Source organism: Dasypus novemcinctus, chromosome 4 (assembly GCF_030445035.2).
Source record: "Dasypus novemcinctus isolate mDasNov1 chromosome 4, mDasNov1.1.hap2, whole genome shotgun sequence".
Taxonomy (NCBI): Eukaryota; Metazoa; Chordata; class Mammalia; order Cingulata; family Dasypodidae; genus Dasypus; species Dasypus novemcinctus.
Genome location: NC_080676.1, coordinates 18,619,395 through 18,637,495, shown reverse-complemented (window position 1 = coordinate 18,637,495; position 18,101 = coordinate 18,619,395). Strand labels below are relative to the sequence as shown.

Genomic DNA, 18,101 nt, shown 5'->3' with positions numbered 1-18,101 from the left:
ATGGAATAATCAATAGAAATATTCTTGAGAGTCAATAGACATTCTTAATCCTCTAATCAGTCTTGACTTACCTATTATGTATCTTGGCGCATATTTGCAGCTCATGACACATCTAGTAGAAAGTGAGTTTAAGCATATAAACTGAAATTAGTTATTTTATACTTCGTGCTGGTGAAAGTGATTTTAAAATCCAAATAAGCAAATGCACTTGAAAAGGAGAAAGTTGAATTTACTGGGTAAAATTAGGATTTAAATGTATATTATCTTTATTTGTTAGTATGGCTAATAGAGAGTTGAAACTGAGCAAAACTGTATTTTGAGATTTTTGTATTGTTTAATAAGGGTTTATTTTACAGCTTGATAATTAGCTGGTGTGCCTGATACAGGGTGCCCATCTTCAGCTGATGTCTTCTGATTGGGTCATATAGATATTCTGATTGGGTCTGATTGGATACTCTGATTATAGAGTTTTTGTGTTTATTTAGGTGTCTGTTCTTTTATATATATATATAGAGAGAGAGAGAGAGAGAGAGACACAGTAAGGATTCTCAGTGAGATGCTTTGGCAGTTGTAAGGCATATCATGATCTCTAACAAGAGATACTGACATAATCCTGTCCATGGAGATTGCAAGGACCTTGATGGCTTACTTTGAATAGATACATTACTGAGCTGGTTCTCTAAATCAGAGGCAAAGGTGCTCTCTCCATCAAGAGTTTGCTTAAGTAATAAAAAAATAAAGACAAAAAAAAAAGTTTGCTTAACTGAAACTGCCTGGGGTGGAATTTCATGTACAGTTTTATCCAAGTTGTTAGTAAATGTGGTAATATCACACTCCTTGTCTAGAACACTAAAATCATGTCCTAACTACTTCTTTAGTTTCAAATGGTTCCAAGGAGGGAGCCAGAAACTCATGTTGTAGAGGGTCTTGAGGACTACTATTGTCCCATTCTGTATCTTCCTTTATTTCAGAATCCTTTTCACTATCACTGTCAATTGTAATTACAGCCAGGGAATATGAAGCATAAACTCCATGATGCTTCTTATGCCTCTTGTTCTTTTTTTCATGATGTCATGATGTCAGTGGCTTTCCCTTCATAAACTGTTCTACACTCTAGGCTCTGGGTCTTCCTTTTTCTCCTTTTGTTTTTTGTTTCTCTTGTCTGATGATGGGTTGTCTGAAAAGCTGTCACTCTCATTTTTGCAGTTCCCATCAAATTTTTTAAAAATTTATTGAAATATGTCACTCATACATAATCATACATAAACAATAAGTATATAGTAATAGTTGTGAACTTACCAAACAAACATGTAACGTCATACCGGACTCTCATAACTCACCCTACCACCAATGCCTTGCATTGTTATGAGATGGTCGCTACAAATTATGAAAGAATATTTTCAAAATCTTACTACTAATTATAGTCCTTATCTTAGATTTGTTGTAGTTTTTCCCCAACCCACCCTATTATTTTTTAAATACATTTTTTGTGACAGAAGTTGTGAACTTTTAGAAGGATTGTGTACCTGTGCAGATTTTCCAAACATCGCTCTACCAACACACCACACTATGGTGGAATATTTGCTACAGATAAGATAATATCATCTGATTGTTACCATGTCCATAGTGTACATTTGACACACATTTTCCATACTACCTCATTATTAATACAGTATATCTTTGGCATAGATGTAAGAATATTATTACTGCTAATCACAGTCCATGGGTCACTCCATTTGTATTATTCCCATTCTTCTCCACATTTCCACCTCCCTGCAGTAGTGATGTATATTTGCTGTAACTCAAAAAGGACACTTGCATCTCTACCATCAGCCACAATTCTCATCCACCTATTGGTTTACTGTGCTATTCAGTTCCTAGATTATTCTCTAGCATTCTGTCAGTTGGCTTTTACATACTTTTAGTCACATCCCCATTTATAAACTAGGTGTTACTCACTATTTGTTACCATCCACTCTATACATCGCCACACTTTCACAGTAATAGTTTGTATCCAGTTTTAATGAAGATTTTTGGTAATGACTATCCTTTACTTTAGAAGCAAATTCACGAGATGGTTGAGCCACTTCATTAGTACCTTCCAAATGCCACATTTTGTATTTTCGTTTCTCCCTAGGCTTTTTATTTCTTACCTGGTCAGTCCCTGTAGATGAAGTCCTTGATCTGTTACTAGACAGACTTCTTGATCCGTGCCTTTCATAGTAGTTATATTTCCTTTCACTGTGATTATTTATTTATTTTTCCTAGTGTTCTTTCAGGAAAGGACTGAATCTTAAATTCTGGACTTGAAGATGATCTGAAATAATGAGCTCTGGGCAGAGTCCTCCTCCTATAAAAAGATTAATAGCCATCCTTGTCTTTATACTATAAGAAGTCTACTCCCATTTATATCTGCTTCCATAATTATTTCTTAAATAGTAATGAGATCCCTGTTTTTACTCTGTGATCTTCTTTTACCATGATCACTGCTATGAGACCTTGATCTGCTTGTGCTCTCACTAAAGAAGTTTGGCCTCTTCTTGACCAACTGCTATCTCTAGTTCTTGATCTCTTTTTGTCTCTTCTGTAATACCTCTAGGTCTGCTGTTCTCTCTGCTCCTGGATCCTTTGCTTTTCGTTCTTTTTTTTCCATGATGCTTTCTACGAGTCTTCTGATCTTGCCCACTTTACTCTGGAAATAAGAATCTGAACTTCGTGATCTACCCTTTCTGTTCCTGTCTGTTCCTATCATTATTTGGGGAATATACAGATGAACTCAGGTCTCTGGGAGATGATGATGATGTAGATCATTTCTCTTCTTTGATTTAATTCTCATCCCAGAATCACAATGACCATTATTTATTTGCTCATCCTTTCCATGAACAGTATGAAGGTGAACATCTGCTAACATCACTCTCAACAGAACTGTAAGACTGCTCCTGTTCTTGTGTCTTTACTGTATCCATTTTCTCATAAGAGCCTAACTCTTAAAAATCAGAGGACAATTCAACAAGTTCTGGGGTCCTGTCAGCTAGTGGTTTAACAAATCTAACAATAACACAATTATCTGAAGAGGAATCACTCATTATTCCAGTCCTCATTGGTCTGTACTTCTTGTATCTGAGATGCAGTTAGTTCTTCCAGTTACAAGTTCTTCATCTGAACTGTCAGAAGTATTGAAAAGGGAAGACATGGCAGCATGCACCTGTTTTAAGCTTGAGTAAGAGGGCCCTGGAGTTTCATCATCCCATGGTGCTTGGCTTACAGTGGCTACATTAATATCCAGCTCTTGGGTCTCAGCCTCATATGGAAATATTGTTATGACTGAAGAATCAGAATGGCTGCCTTCTTCATATGAAGGGAGCAGGAGATTAAAGGCTGCCATGTTAAAAGGAGATTGAGCAAAACTGATAAAATTGTGTGTAAAATGCTCAGTCCAAGTAAGTAAAAATGGTCTTAAGTCAGACACAAATGCCTGACTCTCCAAATCATAGTGAGTAATATTATTCATGGTGATGCATTGGACCGTATTCACTAAAGACCCATGAACTCCAGAAAGAACTCTAAGTTCACGTTTTAATCAGGGGACTACTCTGTGAAGGCAAACTGGATTTCTATGGAAAAAGTCAGCTGAAATATCCCTGCAGTATTTCTAATACTAGCACCAGCACTCTAGAGAATCTGTCTAAAATTAATAATATCCTGTCCCTAAATTTTCTGCAAAGATCTTTCATCTGCAGTAGGTGGCCTCCTTATTGAAATCTGTCTCATAAATTAAGGAAGTTCACCATCTCTAGGTCTTGTTGAAATGCCTAACCCTTCAAATACACCACAATCTGGTGGAGTTATTGTTCTTTTATTCATGGTACTAAACAGTACCATTTCGCTCCCTTGTCATAGTTGTACAGTAACTAAATAGTTGAACATCAGGGGTTGCAAAAGAACCATTATATGAATGCCTTAGGACATACTCCTTGAAGTCATCTTCTGTCCTCACAGAAAGGAAAAAAGAATCAAAGGACTGTTTATATAGGGGACATTCAGCCTTATTTTTTTAGACCACTCCTTTACACAGCAAAAACAGAACTTATGTAAGCAGTGACCTAAGTAGGACATATTATTAAATCTATCCAAATGAAATGGACACTTAGAATCAGGAGATGCATCAGCTGGTGCTATCTACTGCAGTTTACTAGTGCCAGCTTTAGGTAAAAAGTTGTCCATTTAAAATTCCTTAACAGCTGATGCCATTATCTTAAAATATACTTTGGTGAAAAAACTTCAGTGGTTCTTTATCTTTGAAACATAAAAGGGCAGTGTATCATAGTAGTATATTATTTAATAGCAGAGGTCTAAAGTCAGATTTCCTGAGTTTGAATCCTAACTCCACATTAGCAGCGTGACTGGGATCAGTTATTATTTCTCTTCTTCAATTTTATCTTGGAGGATGCCGGCACAGGCCTATCTGGGGCCCTTGTGGTCAGTTCCTGATGGCACAGAAAGCTGGGACAGTGACAGCACGATCCGGGATGGCATAACCCTGCAGGAACCAGAGCTGGTTAAGGTACTTCATCCCTAGAGCTATTAATAGTTTCCTCTTTTTTTTCAGGTACTCCAATTCAGAATTCTTTAAAGGACCTGTGGTCTCTTCTTTCCTTTTTAAAACTTAAGCCATTTCTTGATAGAGAATGGTGGCACAGAACAATACAGCGCCCTGTCACAATGGGAGATGAAGGAGGACTTAGGTAGGTCTTTTCATAACAATTGATTAATAATAGCTACAAATAACTGTTAAAAGCTTGAAATGATAGGCACTTTTATGACTATTTAAATTGACTTGTAGGCATTCCTTTCTAAAGAGTCTTAGAACCTAGTGATTCTTACTTGGAGAGACAAAGATTTCTAACTACCTCTAAACATAAACTCTTCCTTCCCCCCCCTGATTTTAGCAAAACTGAAAAGAAAAGCAGAACTTTATGATTTGTATGCTTTGCTTTTACTCCCAAAACCACCACTAGGAAACTCATCATTGATAGGCAAAACTTTATATCATTATAAGATCCATTATGCACTCAATTTTCGTAAGTTCTTTTGTATAGTTTTACATAGTGGCGATTGAGTGATGTTATGTAGCGTGACCTCAACAATTTTATAGGAGAGTTAGAAAGTTTTATATTCTTGTTTCTAGTGGTGACAGATAAAAATTAAGAACATAAAACTCAACGGGGTAATAGCCATTTTGTAAGGTACTAGGCTAATGTGGTGCATGTTTTTTGTTTAGAGCAGTGGTTTTCTAACTGCAGGTTTTGAATCCAGTAATGGGTTGTGAAATCATTTTGATAGGTGGTGACCAACCTTTTAAAAAAAAAAAAGAAATAGAGAAAGGAAAATATCAGTGCATCTCACATAGGAGTAGTGTTTTGTGAAGAGTTAGTTACATGTGTAAGTATTTGTACATTTGTATGCTGGATGGAGTAAAATGTATTTCTGACTGTGGGTTATAGTGGAAAAAAAGGTTCAGAAGCCACCAGGCTAGTTGGCATTACTGTCTACGTGATAACCTCGGTAGGAATTATTAAAATTCAGTTAAGAAATTATGTTTGTATTTCATTGCTAGGAAAAATATTTTTAAAAATTGATATACCACCCTTTTTTCTATATTGTGAAGAGAATACAGAACTTGTAGAACCTGGAAGGCATTTCTCTATCTTATTCATTCGCATATCACATTTTAATTTTTTTGGTTCTCATAACTTTGTGAAACTATTTATGTTCTCTGATTTCCATGTTACAGAGTAAACTTTTTGAAAGATGGGGCCTTATTCATATTTGTATTCTAATTATTTAGCACAGTGCCAATCAGTTAATAGGTGCTTTAGTAGGAATTTGAGTGGTCAGTGTTTGGTGACATGGTTGGCAGAGAATCATGAAATAAAATGGTCTGTGATTAGAATAAAAAATGGGAAGAGAGCTTAGAAAAAATAAGAATAGGAGGAGATATAAGAAGATTAAATTGTTACAGGTACTGAGTTGAGGAGAAATACAATGTATTTTTTGCTATAATTTTCTATTAAGACTATTTGTTTATCAGGATGGCTAAAACCCCACATGAGGAGTTTATTAATATAATCTTTACTACTAATGTTATAAGTTTATAAAATATTTTATCAATTAAAATATTCTTTTTTGTTCAAGCAAATTGCATAAAAATAAAGTTACATAATTGCTTCTTTTCTTTTGACTAGGCGTTTACAGTCCCTTATTAAAAATATTACACTGCGAAGAACAAAGACAAGCAAAATTAAAGGGAAACCTGTTTTGGAGTTACCAGAACGTAAAGTATTTATTCAGCACATTACACTTACAGATGAAGAGAGGAAGATTTATCAGTCTGTGAAAAATGAAGGAAGAGCTACCATTGGAAGGTATAAAGAAAGAACACCATGCTGAAAAAGTAGCATTTTTTCTCTTTTTTCTTTGTTTCCCACTTAACTGACTAGCATTTTTTAGGCATGTGAACAGTAAAGTCAGAAGTATACTGAAAGATAGTTTGCGTCTGTGATTTGAACTTTTTTGTTTTTTTAACAACTTCCTGGTTGAGGTGAATGAAATAAAATAATTTACCAAGTAAATAATTCCTTAAAATTAGTCAAAGAAATCAACAGTTTACATAAAATGACAGGTTCTGAATTATATTCAGACAACCTTGCTTGCTTCTATTCCTGGCTTAAAATTTTTTTGGCCTCAGTTTCATAATTTGTCAATGAGACTCTCTCTAATTACTACGTCTAATATTGTTTTCTAAAGTCTGTTTTGAAAGCTATATTCGGAGTTATAAGTCGTATTAGTTAGTGGACAGGGATCACTTTGGTATTGAACTGTTTTATTTTATATTTTATTTTATATTTTTATTTTATATATTTTTCTCTCCCCTTCCTCCCATTGTCTGCTTTCTTTGTCCATTTGCTGTGTGTTCTTCTGTGTTTGCTTGCATTCTTGTCATGTGTCACGGGGAAACTGTCGCTTTTTCGTTGCATCATCTTGCTGTATCAGCTCTGTGTGTGTGTGGCGCCACTCCTGGACGGGGTGTGCTCTTTTTGTGCAGGGTAGCTTTCTTTGTGGGCGCACTCCTTGCACGTGGGGCACCCCTGCGAGGGGGACACCTCTGCATGGCACGGCACTCCTTTTGCACAGCAGTGCTGCGCATGGGACAGCTTACCACACAGGTCAGGAGGCTCTGGGTTTGAACCCTGGGCCCTCCATGTCGTAGGCGGACACTCTTATCAGTTGAGCCACAACCGTTTCCCTTGGTATTGAATTTTGATTGCTGCACAATTACTGCAAAATAATTGGATTAAATTGAGCAAAAATATATAATGAGATGAGATTCCCTGCCCCTAAAGAAATTATAATCTGCTAGAATTAAAACACATAATTGAGAGACAAAGCAGAATGTAGCAAGTATAATATATAAATAGAGACAGATTTAGATGGTCTTGGGTCAGCAGAAAATGAAATTGTTTCCAACTGAAAGGTAGCAGAAAAGTGTAATGAAAGAAGTGACTTTTGTGCTGGACCTTGAAGAGTAAAGATTTTTATAGATGATGGATGGTGTTTGAGGTACAAGTTATCCTGATGGATTTTTCTTGTACCATTTCAAGACATATGAAGTATTACATTAGAGTAGTGCTGTGTATTTTACAAAGTGTTTACATTATTTCATTTCAGCATGAAAAGCATTGTATTTATCTTCATTTTATAAGTTAAGAAACGGGTGGCAAAATGGGGACCAAAAGCTGGATTTTCTAAATCAGTAGCAGAGTTCAGAAAGTGTGGGGCAGTGAATTGACCAGTGTGGCTGTAGTATAAGTATATGATGAATAGGAGATGAGACTAGAACTTTAGGTTTTCATTGAACTGTGAAAGACTTAGAATATTAGGCTAAGGAATTTTGTTTTGAGTGTTGAAGGATTTTGAGCCAGAGAATATTTTCAGCCAAGTTGGATTTTAGAAAGATAAAACTAACAGTCATCTCAGAGAGGTTTATTACCTCTCTGAGTAGGAAATATAAGCCTTGACCCAGACTGGTTACAGCAGGAGTAGAAAGGAGGATTCATCTACTCAGTATGACAATTGAATAATAGGAGTAAAAATGGACCAAAATTTCAGAATTGGGGTACATAGGAAAATAAAAATAGGACATGCATATAGCGGCAAATGAATGTTTGTTTTAGGACACGTTGAGCTTAAGGTGCCAACAGACATAAAGGTAAGATTAGAGTTGGAGAGAAAGTTTGCAGCTGTTGATATATATGTTAAATAGGAGTTCTTCAAATAGAAGTGATAATTGAAGTTATATGAGTAGATAAAAACATTGAGGAGTATGTATTTATATAGAGAAAATCTATTAAAGACCAAAACTTTGGAGAATTCCACATTTAATAAATAGGAGGATGAAGAGAAGCCAATGCAAGAGATTTTATCAAGGGGAGAAGTATGAAGAAAGAGAAAGCTGTTAAAGCATATTAAAAAAGAGAGTGATTAGTATTGTCAGTGCCCACACCTAGATAGAACTATTTAATTTGGTGGTTCAGCAGTTATTGATAAACTCTCTGAGAATAGTTCCAGCAGAATGAGGAGGTATGAATTCAGATTCTGGGACAAGTGGATTACAAAGAAGTAGAGGCTATAGGGGTAGACCGTTTTTCTTCATTTATTTCCTTTGGCTGTGAAATAAAGGAAGAAGAAAATAAGACGGGTTGGTTGCTGTATCAGGTTTTGTTGTTTTGTTTTTCTTTTTAATAGTTTTGAGTAACGGCCTTTAGAGGAAGAAAGACAACCTGAAGAAAGAGTATAGGTGCGAAAAAAGAAAATTGGTAGAGGAAGATGAAGCCTAGTATGGGAAGAAATAATGTCAAGATTACAATTAGTTAAGAGTAAGGAGTTGGGGGTTTGAGGAAGGTCAGCTAGACTTGAAACTGAAAAAGGCAAGTTTTTAAAAGTGGCACAGATGCTTCACATGGGATTGGATAATTTGTGGTGAAATAGATTGAAAAGGATATCGAGAATTGGCGATTTATAGAAGGTAAAGAATTCAATAGTCCAATTAAGAGCATGTTTGATGTGAATCGCCTTAGAGAATGGAATGAGTAGGAGGCAAGTGAAGGCACAGCCCAGGGCTGCAAAATGGGAATCTTCAATAAATGAGCACTCCAGTGAGGTACAAAGTAGGTTTATAGAAATAAGGAAGCTTGGGAAAGATGCTTCTAAGCAGATTTCAAAATCTTGCTAGTAGTGATTGAAATTTTCTGAATTTCATTCAACCAAAAATTTTTAAGTACCCACTGTGTAACAGACACATTGGGGTAAACAGACTAAAACAGAAAAGTGTCTGGCCTAAAGAAGTTTATATTTTAATGCAAGGAAACAAGCAGAGAAAAGGGGTAGAAAAAGCTGGATATATTTTAATAGGGTTTTCAGGGATGACTTCAATGAGAAGATGACATGTAAATAAAGACCTATAGAAGAGATGGTCCTTGTAGGGTATTTCAGGCAGAGGGAACAGCAAATATAAATGTCCTAGGTTGGGAGCATGTCCAGTGAGCTTTAAGAACAGCAAGTGTGGCTGGATAATATGAGTAAGAGGGGAAATAGGGTAATGAGGTCAGAGATATATTGGCGGGAAGAATTAATTGCATATTTCAAGCACTTTGGCTTATATTTTTTGTGTGATAGGAAACTTTTGAAAGGTTTATAGGAGAGTAATCTTATTTACATTTTAAAAGGATCATACTGGCTGCTATATTAAGATTTACATTGTAGTCATATTCATATCTTTACAAAACCAAACCCCAAATTCTTTTTTTTTTAACTTTTAGCATTAACACAATACGTTCCTTGCTTTTGCTACAAAAATACTACATGCTACTAATAGCAGATGTGTGTTTATTGGGTTGGTGCAAAAGGCAAAAGTAATTGTTGTTTTGCATTGTTGAAAATTTTTTTTTAAGATTTATTTATTTATTTATTTCTCTCCCCTTCCCCCCGCCCCACCCCAGTTATCTGTTCTCTGTGTCTATTTGCTGCATCTTCTTTGTCCGCTTCTGTTGTTGTCAGCAGCACGGGAATCTGTGTTTCTTTTTGTTGCGTCATCTTGTTGTGTCAGCTCTCCGTGTGTGTGGCGCCATTCCTGGGCCGGCTACACTTTCTTTCATGCTGGGTGGCTCTCCTTACGGGGCTCACTCCTTGCGCGTGGGGCTCCCCTACGCGGGGGACACCCCTGCGTGGCAGGGCACTCCTTGCGCGCATCAGCCCTGTGCATGGGCCAGCTCCACACAGGTCAAGGAGGCCTGGGGTTTGAACCGTGGACCTCCCATGTGGTAGATGGATGCCCTAACCACTGGACCAAGTCCGCACCTGCATTGTTGAAATTTGCTGTTTGATTTTGGTATACAATCTTAAATAAATGTGGTTATAGTATACATCTTTTTTTTTTTTTTTAAATATTTATTTTTCTCCCCTTCCCCACCCCTGCCCCCCAGTTGTCTGTTCTCTCTGTCCTTTTGCTGCGTGTTCTTCTGTTGTTGTCAGCAGCATGGGAATCTGTGTTTCTTTTTTGTTGTTGTTGCTTTATCTTGCTGCGTCACCTCCCCGTGTGTGTGGCGCCGTTCCTGGGCAGGCTGCATTTTCTTTCGCACTGGGCGCCTCTCCTTACGGTGTGCACTCCTTGTGCATGGGGCTCCCCTAAACGAAGGCACCCGTGCGTGGCATGGCACTCCTTCCTTGCGTGCATCAGCAGTGCACATGGGCCAGCTTCACACGGGTCAAGGAGGCCTGGGGTTTGAACCGTGGACCTCCCATGGGGTAGGTGGACTCCCTATTCACTGGGCCAAGTCCGCTTCTCATCATTTTTTTTCATAAATGGATTTTTTTAAATTGTATTTTTGGAAGATACATATATCACAAAAAATGTTATATTAAAAAATACAAGAGGTTCCCGTATACCCCACCCCTCACCCATCTCCGCTCTTCCTACATCATCAACATGGCACATTTCATTGCACTTGGTGAATACCTTTTGGAGCACTGCTGCACATGGATAATAGTTTTCATTGTCATTTCCACTCTCCCTCAGTACGTTCAGTGGGTTGTGGCAAGATATATAATGTCCAGCATCTGTCCCTGCAGTATCATTTAGGGCAACTCCCAAGTACCAAAAATGCCCCCACATCAATATGTTCTTCCCTCTCCTTGGCCTCCCTGGCGCCGAGGGATTACTCCCAATCACTAATTGGTGATGCAATTAGAAAAAGACCTTAAATAAAAGGGGGAAATGGTAAAGACAAATGAGTTTATATGGCTAAGAATCTTCAAAAGAGTGAGGAGGTCATCAGGGGTCACGCTTATGCACACCTCAGCAGGATCCCATAGACAGCCAAAGTAGATACAACCCCAGGTATTGGTTCTCCTGAGGACTACAGAGACACACAGGTTCTACGGTCATGGCAGATGGCTCTGGAGTTCAGTGCCTTGTCAGTGGGCCCTACTTAGGAATTTGTGTTCCTGAGTGTGATGGAGTTGGACTCAGATGTGACCTTTCTACATATGCCTCTTCTGTCACTTTTACTGAACCTGTGGTTGGTGTTGTGGTTGTTGTATACTCAGGAGACTTCAGTCTCTGGACTGGCCATGTGCCAACTGGGTCCTGAGTCTCAGCAGAATTACAACTCCTGCTCTCCGGTTCATTGGACTTACCCAGGTCAGCTAAAAGGGAGGTGAAGATGGTCAACCACCACATCAGGGAACCGAGAGTGCCTACAACTGCAAGCATGAGAAGAATCACATCCATCAACCATGTGGGATCTTAGCCCCCTCTCAATATAGAAGTGGAGTGGACATCAACGTCCCAGGGTCCACAGGATGGAGGAATAAAATGTGGATTAGAGTGGACTTACTTGTATTCTACAATAGAACTATTGTGAACTAGTAATGGAAGAAATTGTTATACATCAGTTTAATATGCATTTCTTGCTTTTTGTTTTTTTGCTAATGACTTATTACTTGCTGTTTATTTTATATTTATTTTAGACTATGGAAATGATGTTAGACAAAAAGCAAATTTAAGTGATTTTGTTGTTTGGGTTCAAAATGGGTTGTAAAGCAGGGGAGACAGCTCACAACCTCAACAACGCATTTGGCCAGGAACTGTTAACAAAAGTACAGTGCAGTAGTGGTTCAAGAAGTTTTGCAAAGGAGACAAGAGCCTTGAAGATGAGGAGCATAGTGGCTGGCCTTCAGAAGTTGACAATGACCAATTGAGAGCAATCATCGAAGCTCATCATCTTAAAATTACACAAGTTGTTGAAAAACTCAACGTTGACCATTCTACGGTTGTTCGGCATTTGAAGCAAATTGGAAAGGTGAAAAGGTTCTATAAGTGGGTGCCTCATGAGCTGACCAAACATAAAAAACTCGTTTTGATGTGTCATTTTCTCTTATTCTACTCAACAACAACAAACCATTTCTCAATTGGATTGTGATGTACGACGAAAAGTGGATTTTATACAACAACCAGCAACTACCAGCTCAGATTGGAGCAAGAAGAAACTCCAAAGCACTCCCCAAAGCCAAACTTTTACCAGAAAAAGGTCATGGTCACTATTGGGTGGTCTGCTGCTGGTTTGATCCATACAGCTTTCTGAATCCCAGCAAAACCATAAATCTGAGAAGTATGCTCAGCACATTGATGTGATGCAATGCCTGCAGCCGGCATTGGTCAACAGAAAGGGCCCAGTTCTTATCCACGACAGCGCCTGACAACACATTGCACAACCATGCTTCAAAAGTTAAGGAGTTGGGCTATGAAGTTTTGCCTCATCTGCCATATTCACCTGACCTCTCGCCAACTGACTGTCACTTCTTCAAGCATCTTGACAACTTTTTGCAGGGAAAATGCTTCCACAACCAGCAGGATGCAGAAAATGCTTTCTGAGAGTTCATTGAATCCCAAAGCATAGATATTTATGCTACAGAAATAAGCAAACTTATTTCTTGTTGGCAACAATGTGTTGATTATTATGGTTCCTATTTTGATCAATAAAGATGTGTTTGAGCCTAGTTACAATGGTTTAAAATTCACAGTCCAAAACTGCAATTCCTCTTGCACCAGCTTAATAGCACTTTCCATATTCCAGGTACTATTCTAAATGCTTTACATGGATTAACTTTTTTCTTACAACTACCTTACGAAGGATGTACTGTTAATAACACAGTGTTAAAGCAGGGAAGACTCAAGACACAGGTTAAGAAATCTGGCCAAGGGTACATAAAATGGCAGAGCCAGGTTTTTAACTCAGTCTGACTCTAAAATCTGTCTCCTAACCATTAGACTATATTCTTCTCTTTGCCTTAATGCTTAAACATTAGATTGGCAGAGTATATCATTCTTAGATCCACCCTGTCATTCTTTGAGAATCTGTTGTCCTTGTTCCTCTGTATTTTGTATTAAATGTTTCTGTGAAAAAGCCTGGGGTCTTTTTTTTTTTTTCCTTCGAAGTCTAGCAACTTGATCAGGATCCATCTCTCTTTATTTTTCCTGTAACATGTGTTGCCATTTAAGTCTCGGTGGATTCCAGGCTTTTTTAATTTTCTTTTTCTTTCCTGGAAAGCTTTACTTTTTCCCCCTCTCTGTTCTGTTGTTTCATTTCTTTCTGTATATATTGGAATCCTTCTCTTTTCCATTGGTATCATTTTATATCAAACCCTTCATATCTTTCTGTTTTATTTTGCTTGCTTCAATTGTTTCCTACATCCCTTTGCCTCGTATTTATCATCAGCTGTTCTCTTTTTTTAATTATTATTATATTACCCCGCCTTTGTGGCTTGCTTGCTGTCTGCTCTCTGCCCATTTGCTGATCGTTCTTCTGTGTGTCTGTGTTTATTTTTATTTATACCCCCCTCACAACTTGCTTGTTGTCTGCTCTCTGTGTCCATTCGCTGCTCTTCTGTGTTTTTACTTGTCTCCCTTTTTGTTGCATTGCCTTGCTGAGTCAGCCCTCCGTGGCGCTTGCAGGCTGGCAGTTCACCGTGGCATGCGGGTGAGCCTTCCTTCACAAGGAGGCCCCGGGGTGCAAACACAGGGCCACCCATATGGTAGGTGGGAGCCCAACTGATAGAGCCACAGCCCCTTCCCTGGCTATTCTCTCTTTGCTTGTTTCAGTGTGGCTTTCATTTACTTGAAAATTCGCTCTCTTGGATTGTGCCAGCTCATCTTTTATCTCTTTATGTTGTCTTGCCTTATTTTTCCTGAGCTCTTGTCTCTGCTTTAAGCCATTTTTTTTCCTTAAGGAATTTTTTAATTGAGTAATGTTAAATCACTTAGTCACAATTTTTATTTGCTTAATGGCAGAATTTTTCTGGTGAGTTTTTTTGGTTGCTCTTTCTTTTCTCCCCCACTTCCTCTGTGGTGATTATTACCTTTCTTTGAATATCTTGAGTTCTTTCTGGGTTAGCTATTTGTAAGAGAGTCATGTGAGGGAGAGGTCCTAACCGTGTTCTGATAGTGGAAAATAATCTTATATACTTAGGACTCAGGGTTACACTTGAGTTTTCTTAGGTTTTACTTTCTGCTCATACAATAGACATCAGAAGCTTTTGGGCTGCTTGTAGTGTAGAGTGCCTTGCCCATAGTCTTTTCCTAAAAACTGTATTTGTGTGATTTCCTTATTCAGGGTCAGTTTGCCTTCCCTCTTTGGCATAAGACTTGTTCAGGGAAGTCAAGCCACCAGCCAGGTACCCTGTTTCTGTTTTTGAACATTTCCTCAGGGCATTCTGTTTCAAAAAATTGTGCTCTGGCAGCTTTATTAGAGATCTACAGTCATGTCTTGCGGCATTTTCCTATCTAATTTTTACTGCAGATAGCATTCATTCTTATACATTTTGTTTTATTATTATAAATCTCTCCTGGTTTCACTAAAGATGTAGTTTGCTTTTCTGTTTTTCATTCTTTTTGTTTTGGAGTGATAACACAGAAGAGAGCGATGTCATTTTTACTCCACTGTTTTAGAATAGGAAATAATATTGTTTAGAGGTTTTCATAATTGACGTTTTATCTCTAGGTATTTTAATGAAGGGACTGTCCTTGCACACTATGCAGATGTCCTTGGTCTTTTGCTTAGATTGCGGCAGATTTGTTGTCATACTCACTTGCTTACAAACGCAGTGTCTTCCACTGGTCCCTCAGGTGAGTAAATGTGATTGGTTTATACCATTATATTTGTTAGAGATATTTAAATCAGAATGAGAAAATTTTCATATGCCCTAATAATTTAGTTTATTTTCTTCTGTGAAATGAAAATTTTTCTCAGTATGGGACTTGGAATATATACCCAAGAATTTCATGGACTTGCTAATCAGTTCAGTGGAATTATATTGCGTCCTTTCCAGGATTTCAAATTGGATCTACTTTTTATTTTCTACTAGGGCACATAATATAATGATGCTTCTGTGTGCAGTATATATTTTATATGGGTTGTCTACTGTTTGCTTTTGAATTTGTTTTAAAGTTTCAAATTTAAACCATGCTTTTGTCTGTGATAGAGGAAGACTAAAGACCACTCATATCAGCAAGCAAAATTTTCCCCTCTGTAAGGTAGATTAACTTGTCTAGTCATATTAAAAATCTTGCTCTGAAATTAATTTTTCAGTTTTTGTCTCTAGGAAGTGATACACCTGAAGAACTGCGAAATAAGTTAATAAGGAAGATGAAGTTAATTCTGAGCTCAGGTTCAGATGAAGAATGTGCTATTTGTTTGGATTCTTTAGCAATTCCTGTGATAACACATTGTGCACATGTATTTTGTAAACCCTGCATTTGCCAGGTCATTCAGAATGAGCAGGTTAGTTTCTTTGCTTGCTGTAGGCCCAAGTTTGAGTAGTGAATGTGTCTAAGTGTAATGAAAACCCAAGATCAAAAGACTACAAAGAGTTCTGCACTTGGATTTACTAGTGTACCTTTGATAACCTCTTATAGTTAATTATAGTTAATTATTATCATAGGTGATATATATATTTCTTATAGTTCAGCTCTTAACATATATATTTATTTCTTCAGCTCTTTTAACATACAAAGACATTTTTGGAAGCATTGTTTTACAGTCAGTAACCTAGTTCCACTAACAGTTTAGATCATTTTCCAATGAGATTGGTAATGTAAGATGCAGAGTTAATTTAAAATTTTCTAGTAACCACATTTTAAAAAAATTTAAAAATGGATGGAATTAATTTAGCACATTTTATTTAACCCACTGTATTTAATAGATCATTTTAACATGTAATCATGTGAAAGTTATTAATGAGATACATAAATGCTTTTGTTTTCAAAATCCAGTATGTATTATATACTCAGTTTGGCCTAACTACATATTAAGGGCTTGATGGCCACATGTGGCTCTTGTATTGAATGGTGTGGGTCCAAATCCTTTTGTGTGGTTGGATTTTGTGAAGTGAAATAAAACTTTAAACTGTCCTTCAGATGGGGTAGAATTTTAAAAAATTGATATAAAACATACATATGGAAAAAATGCACAAATCATGACTGTACAGTTCTGTGAATTATCACAAAGTAAACACAGTAATGTACTACTACCCAGGTCTCTGTGTATCCCCTCCCATTATTTACCCTCTCCTTCCTTCTCAAAGGTAACCTCACTATACTGACCTCTGATATAGTTTCAGTTTCATAATCTTATAATGTAATGGCATTTGGTATCTAGTTATTAAAAATAGAATTTATTAACTGGTTTTGATAGAAATGGATATAACAGACATTGCTTTGGATGAACCTGATAGGATTTAACAGATCTGGGCTAGCTTTGTGTACAACAGTAGTTAGAAGGGAAGTTCTAAAGAACAGTCCTCTACTATTCTTTAAAAAGTTGTGGGCTACATTATAGTTATGTTCAAATAACTGTTATTTGATGGTTTCTTTACTTGACTAAATTGCAAATATTTACTGTTTTAAGCTTTTGCTGCTAGCAAGATCACAAGTTTTTCCCCATCATACCCTTCTCACATTAGAACACTTACATATATTTGGAGTTCACCATATACAGATTTGTATCAAATGGCCAAATATAATAAAAGGTTTAAATAAAAGGTTAGCTATTATTAAACCCACTGTATTTTATTTAACCTACTATATTTAATATTTTAATGTGTAATCAATATGAAAATTAATGAGATACTTTACATGCTTTTTTCTCTTTAAGTCTTTAAAATCTGGTGTGCGCTATACATACTTCTAAAAAATTTTAGGCAAATTTATGTTTCTTTTTCTGTAATAAGAGTCACTTATACTTTGTTCTTTTTTTTTTTTTTTTTGGTATAGCCACATGCTAAATGCCCTTTATGCAGAAATGATATAAATGGAGACAATTTATTGGAATGCCCTCCAGAAGAATTGACTTGCCACACTGAGAGAAAGAGTAATACGGAATGGACATCCAGTTCAAAGGTAAACTACTTGTGCAAATATTTGAGTATTTAATTGTTTGTGTTTAATGTTTATGTTAGGAAATGCACAGCAGTAATTCTGCTTTAATCCTGTCCTTTGAGTACATTTTTTTGTGGTGGGTACTAACTTTTTGTTTATGTCTACTAGCAAACTTTGGGAGGAAAGAAAAAGGGTTCAGATTATTACAGTATTCTTTCAGTCTTTTTTTGAATTGGTAATCTTCTTTTAATTTTGTATCTTAGGGAAATACCATGTCAGGACCTTTCCTTTCATAATAAAAATACTGAACATTTGCACAGGATTTTAATGTATTTTGCTAATTCACAATGGAATCTAATGAGTGTCCTAATTTTTTTTTCAGATTAATGCTCTAATGCACGCGTTGATTGACTTAAGAAAGAAGGATCCCAATATAAAAAGTTTAGTTGTTTCTCAGTTTACAACATTCCTTTCTTTAATAGAAACACCGCTTAAGTAAGTTCAATAGGGTTTCTCACTTTAAGTAAATGGATTTTAGGTGTTTTTATTTGGATAGCAAAAAAATATTTAATGTTTTATCTGTTTTATTTTTATAGCTGCTATATAAAAT

General features: G+C 36.8%; 1 protein-coding gene and 1 pseudogene across 3 annotated transcripts in view; one reads left to right on the top strand and one right to left on the bottom strand.

The window, feature by feature from the left end:
• HLTF (helicase like transcription factor) overlaps positions 1-18,101 on the top strand; it is a 75,502-nt gene that overhangs the window by 45,288 nt on the left and 12,113 nt on the right. For all 3 annotated transcript variants that reach the window (XM_004460558.4, XM_023589412.2, XM_058295131.1), the window contains exons 17-22: positions 4,610-4,745; positions 6,246-6,425; positions 15,117-15,241; positions 15,718-15,896; positions 17,387-17,512; positions 17,874-17,986. In XM_004460558.4, the coding sequence (XP_004460615.2) occupies positions 4,610-4,745; positions 6,246-6,425; positions 15,117-15,241; positions 15,718-15,896; positions 17,387-17,512; positions 17,874-17,986 (859 nt within the window). The remainder of the gene's footprint in view (positions 1-4,609; positions 4,746-6,245; positions 6,426-15,116; positions 15,242-15,717; positions 15,897-17,386; positions 17,513-17,873; positions 17,987-18,101) is intronic.
• On the bottom strand, positions 478-4,520 carry LOC139438751 (E3 ubiquitin-protein ligase Topors-like; annotated as a pseudogene).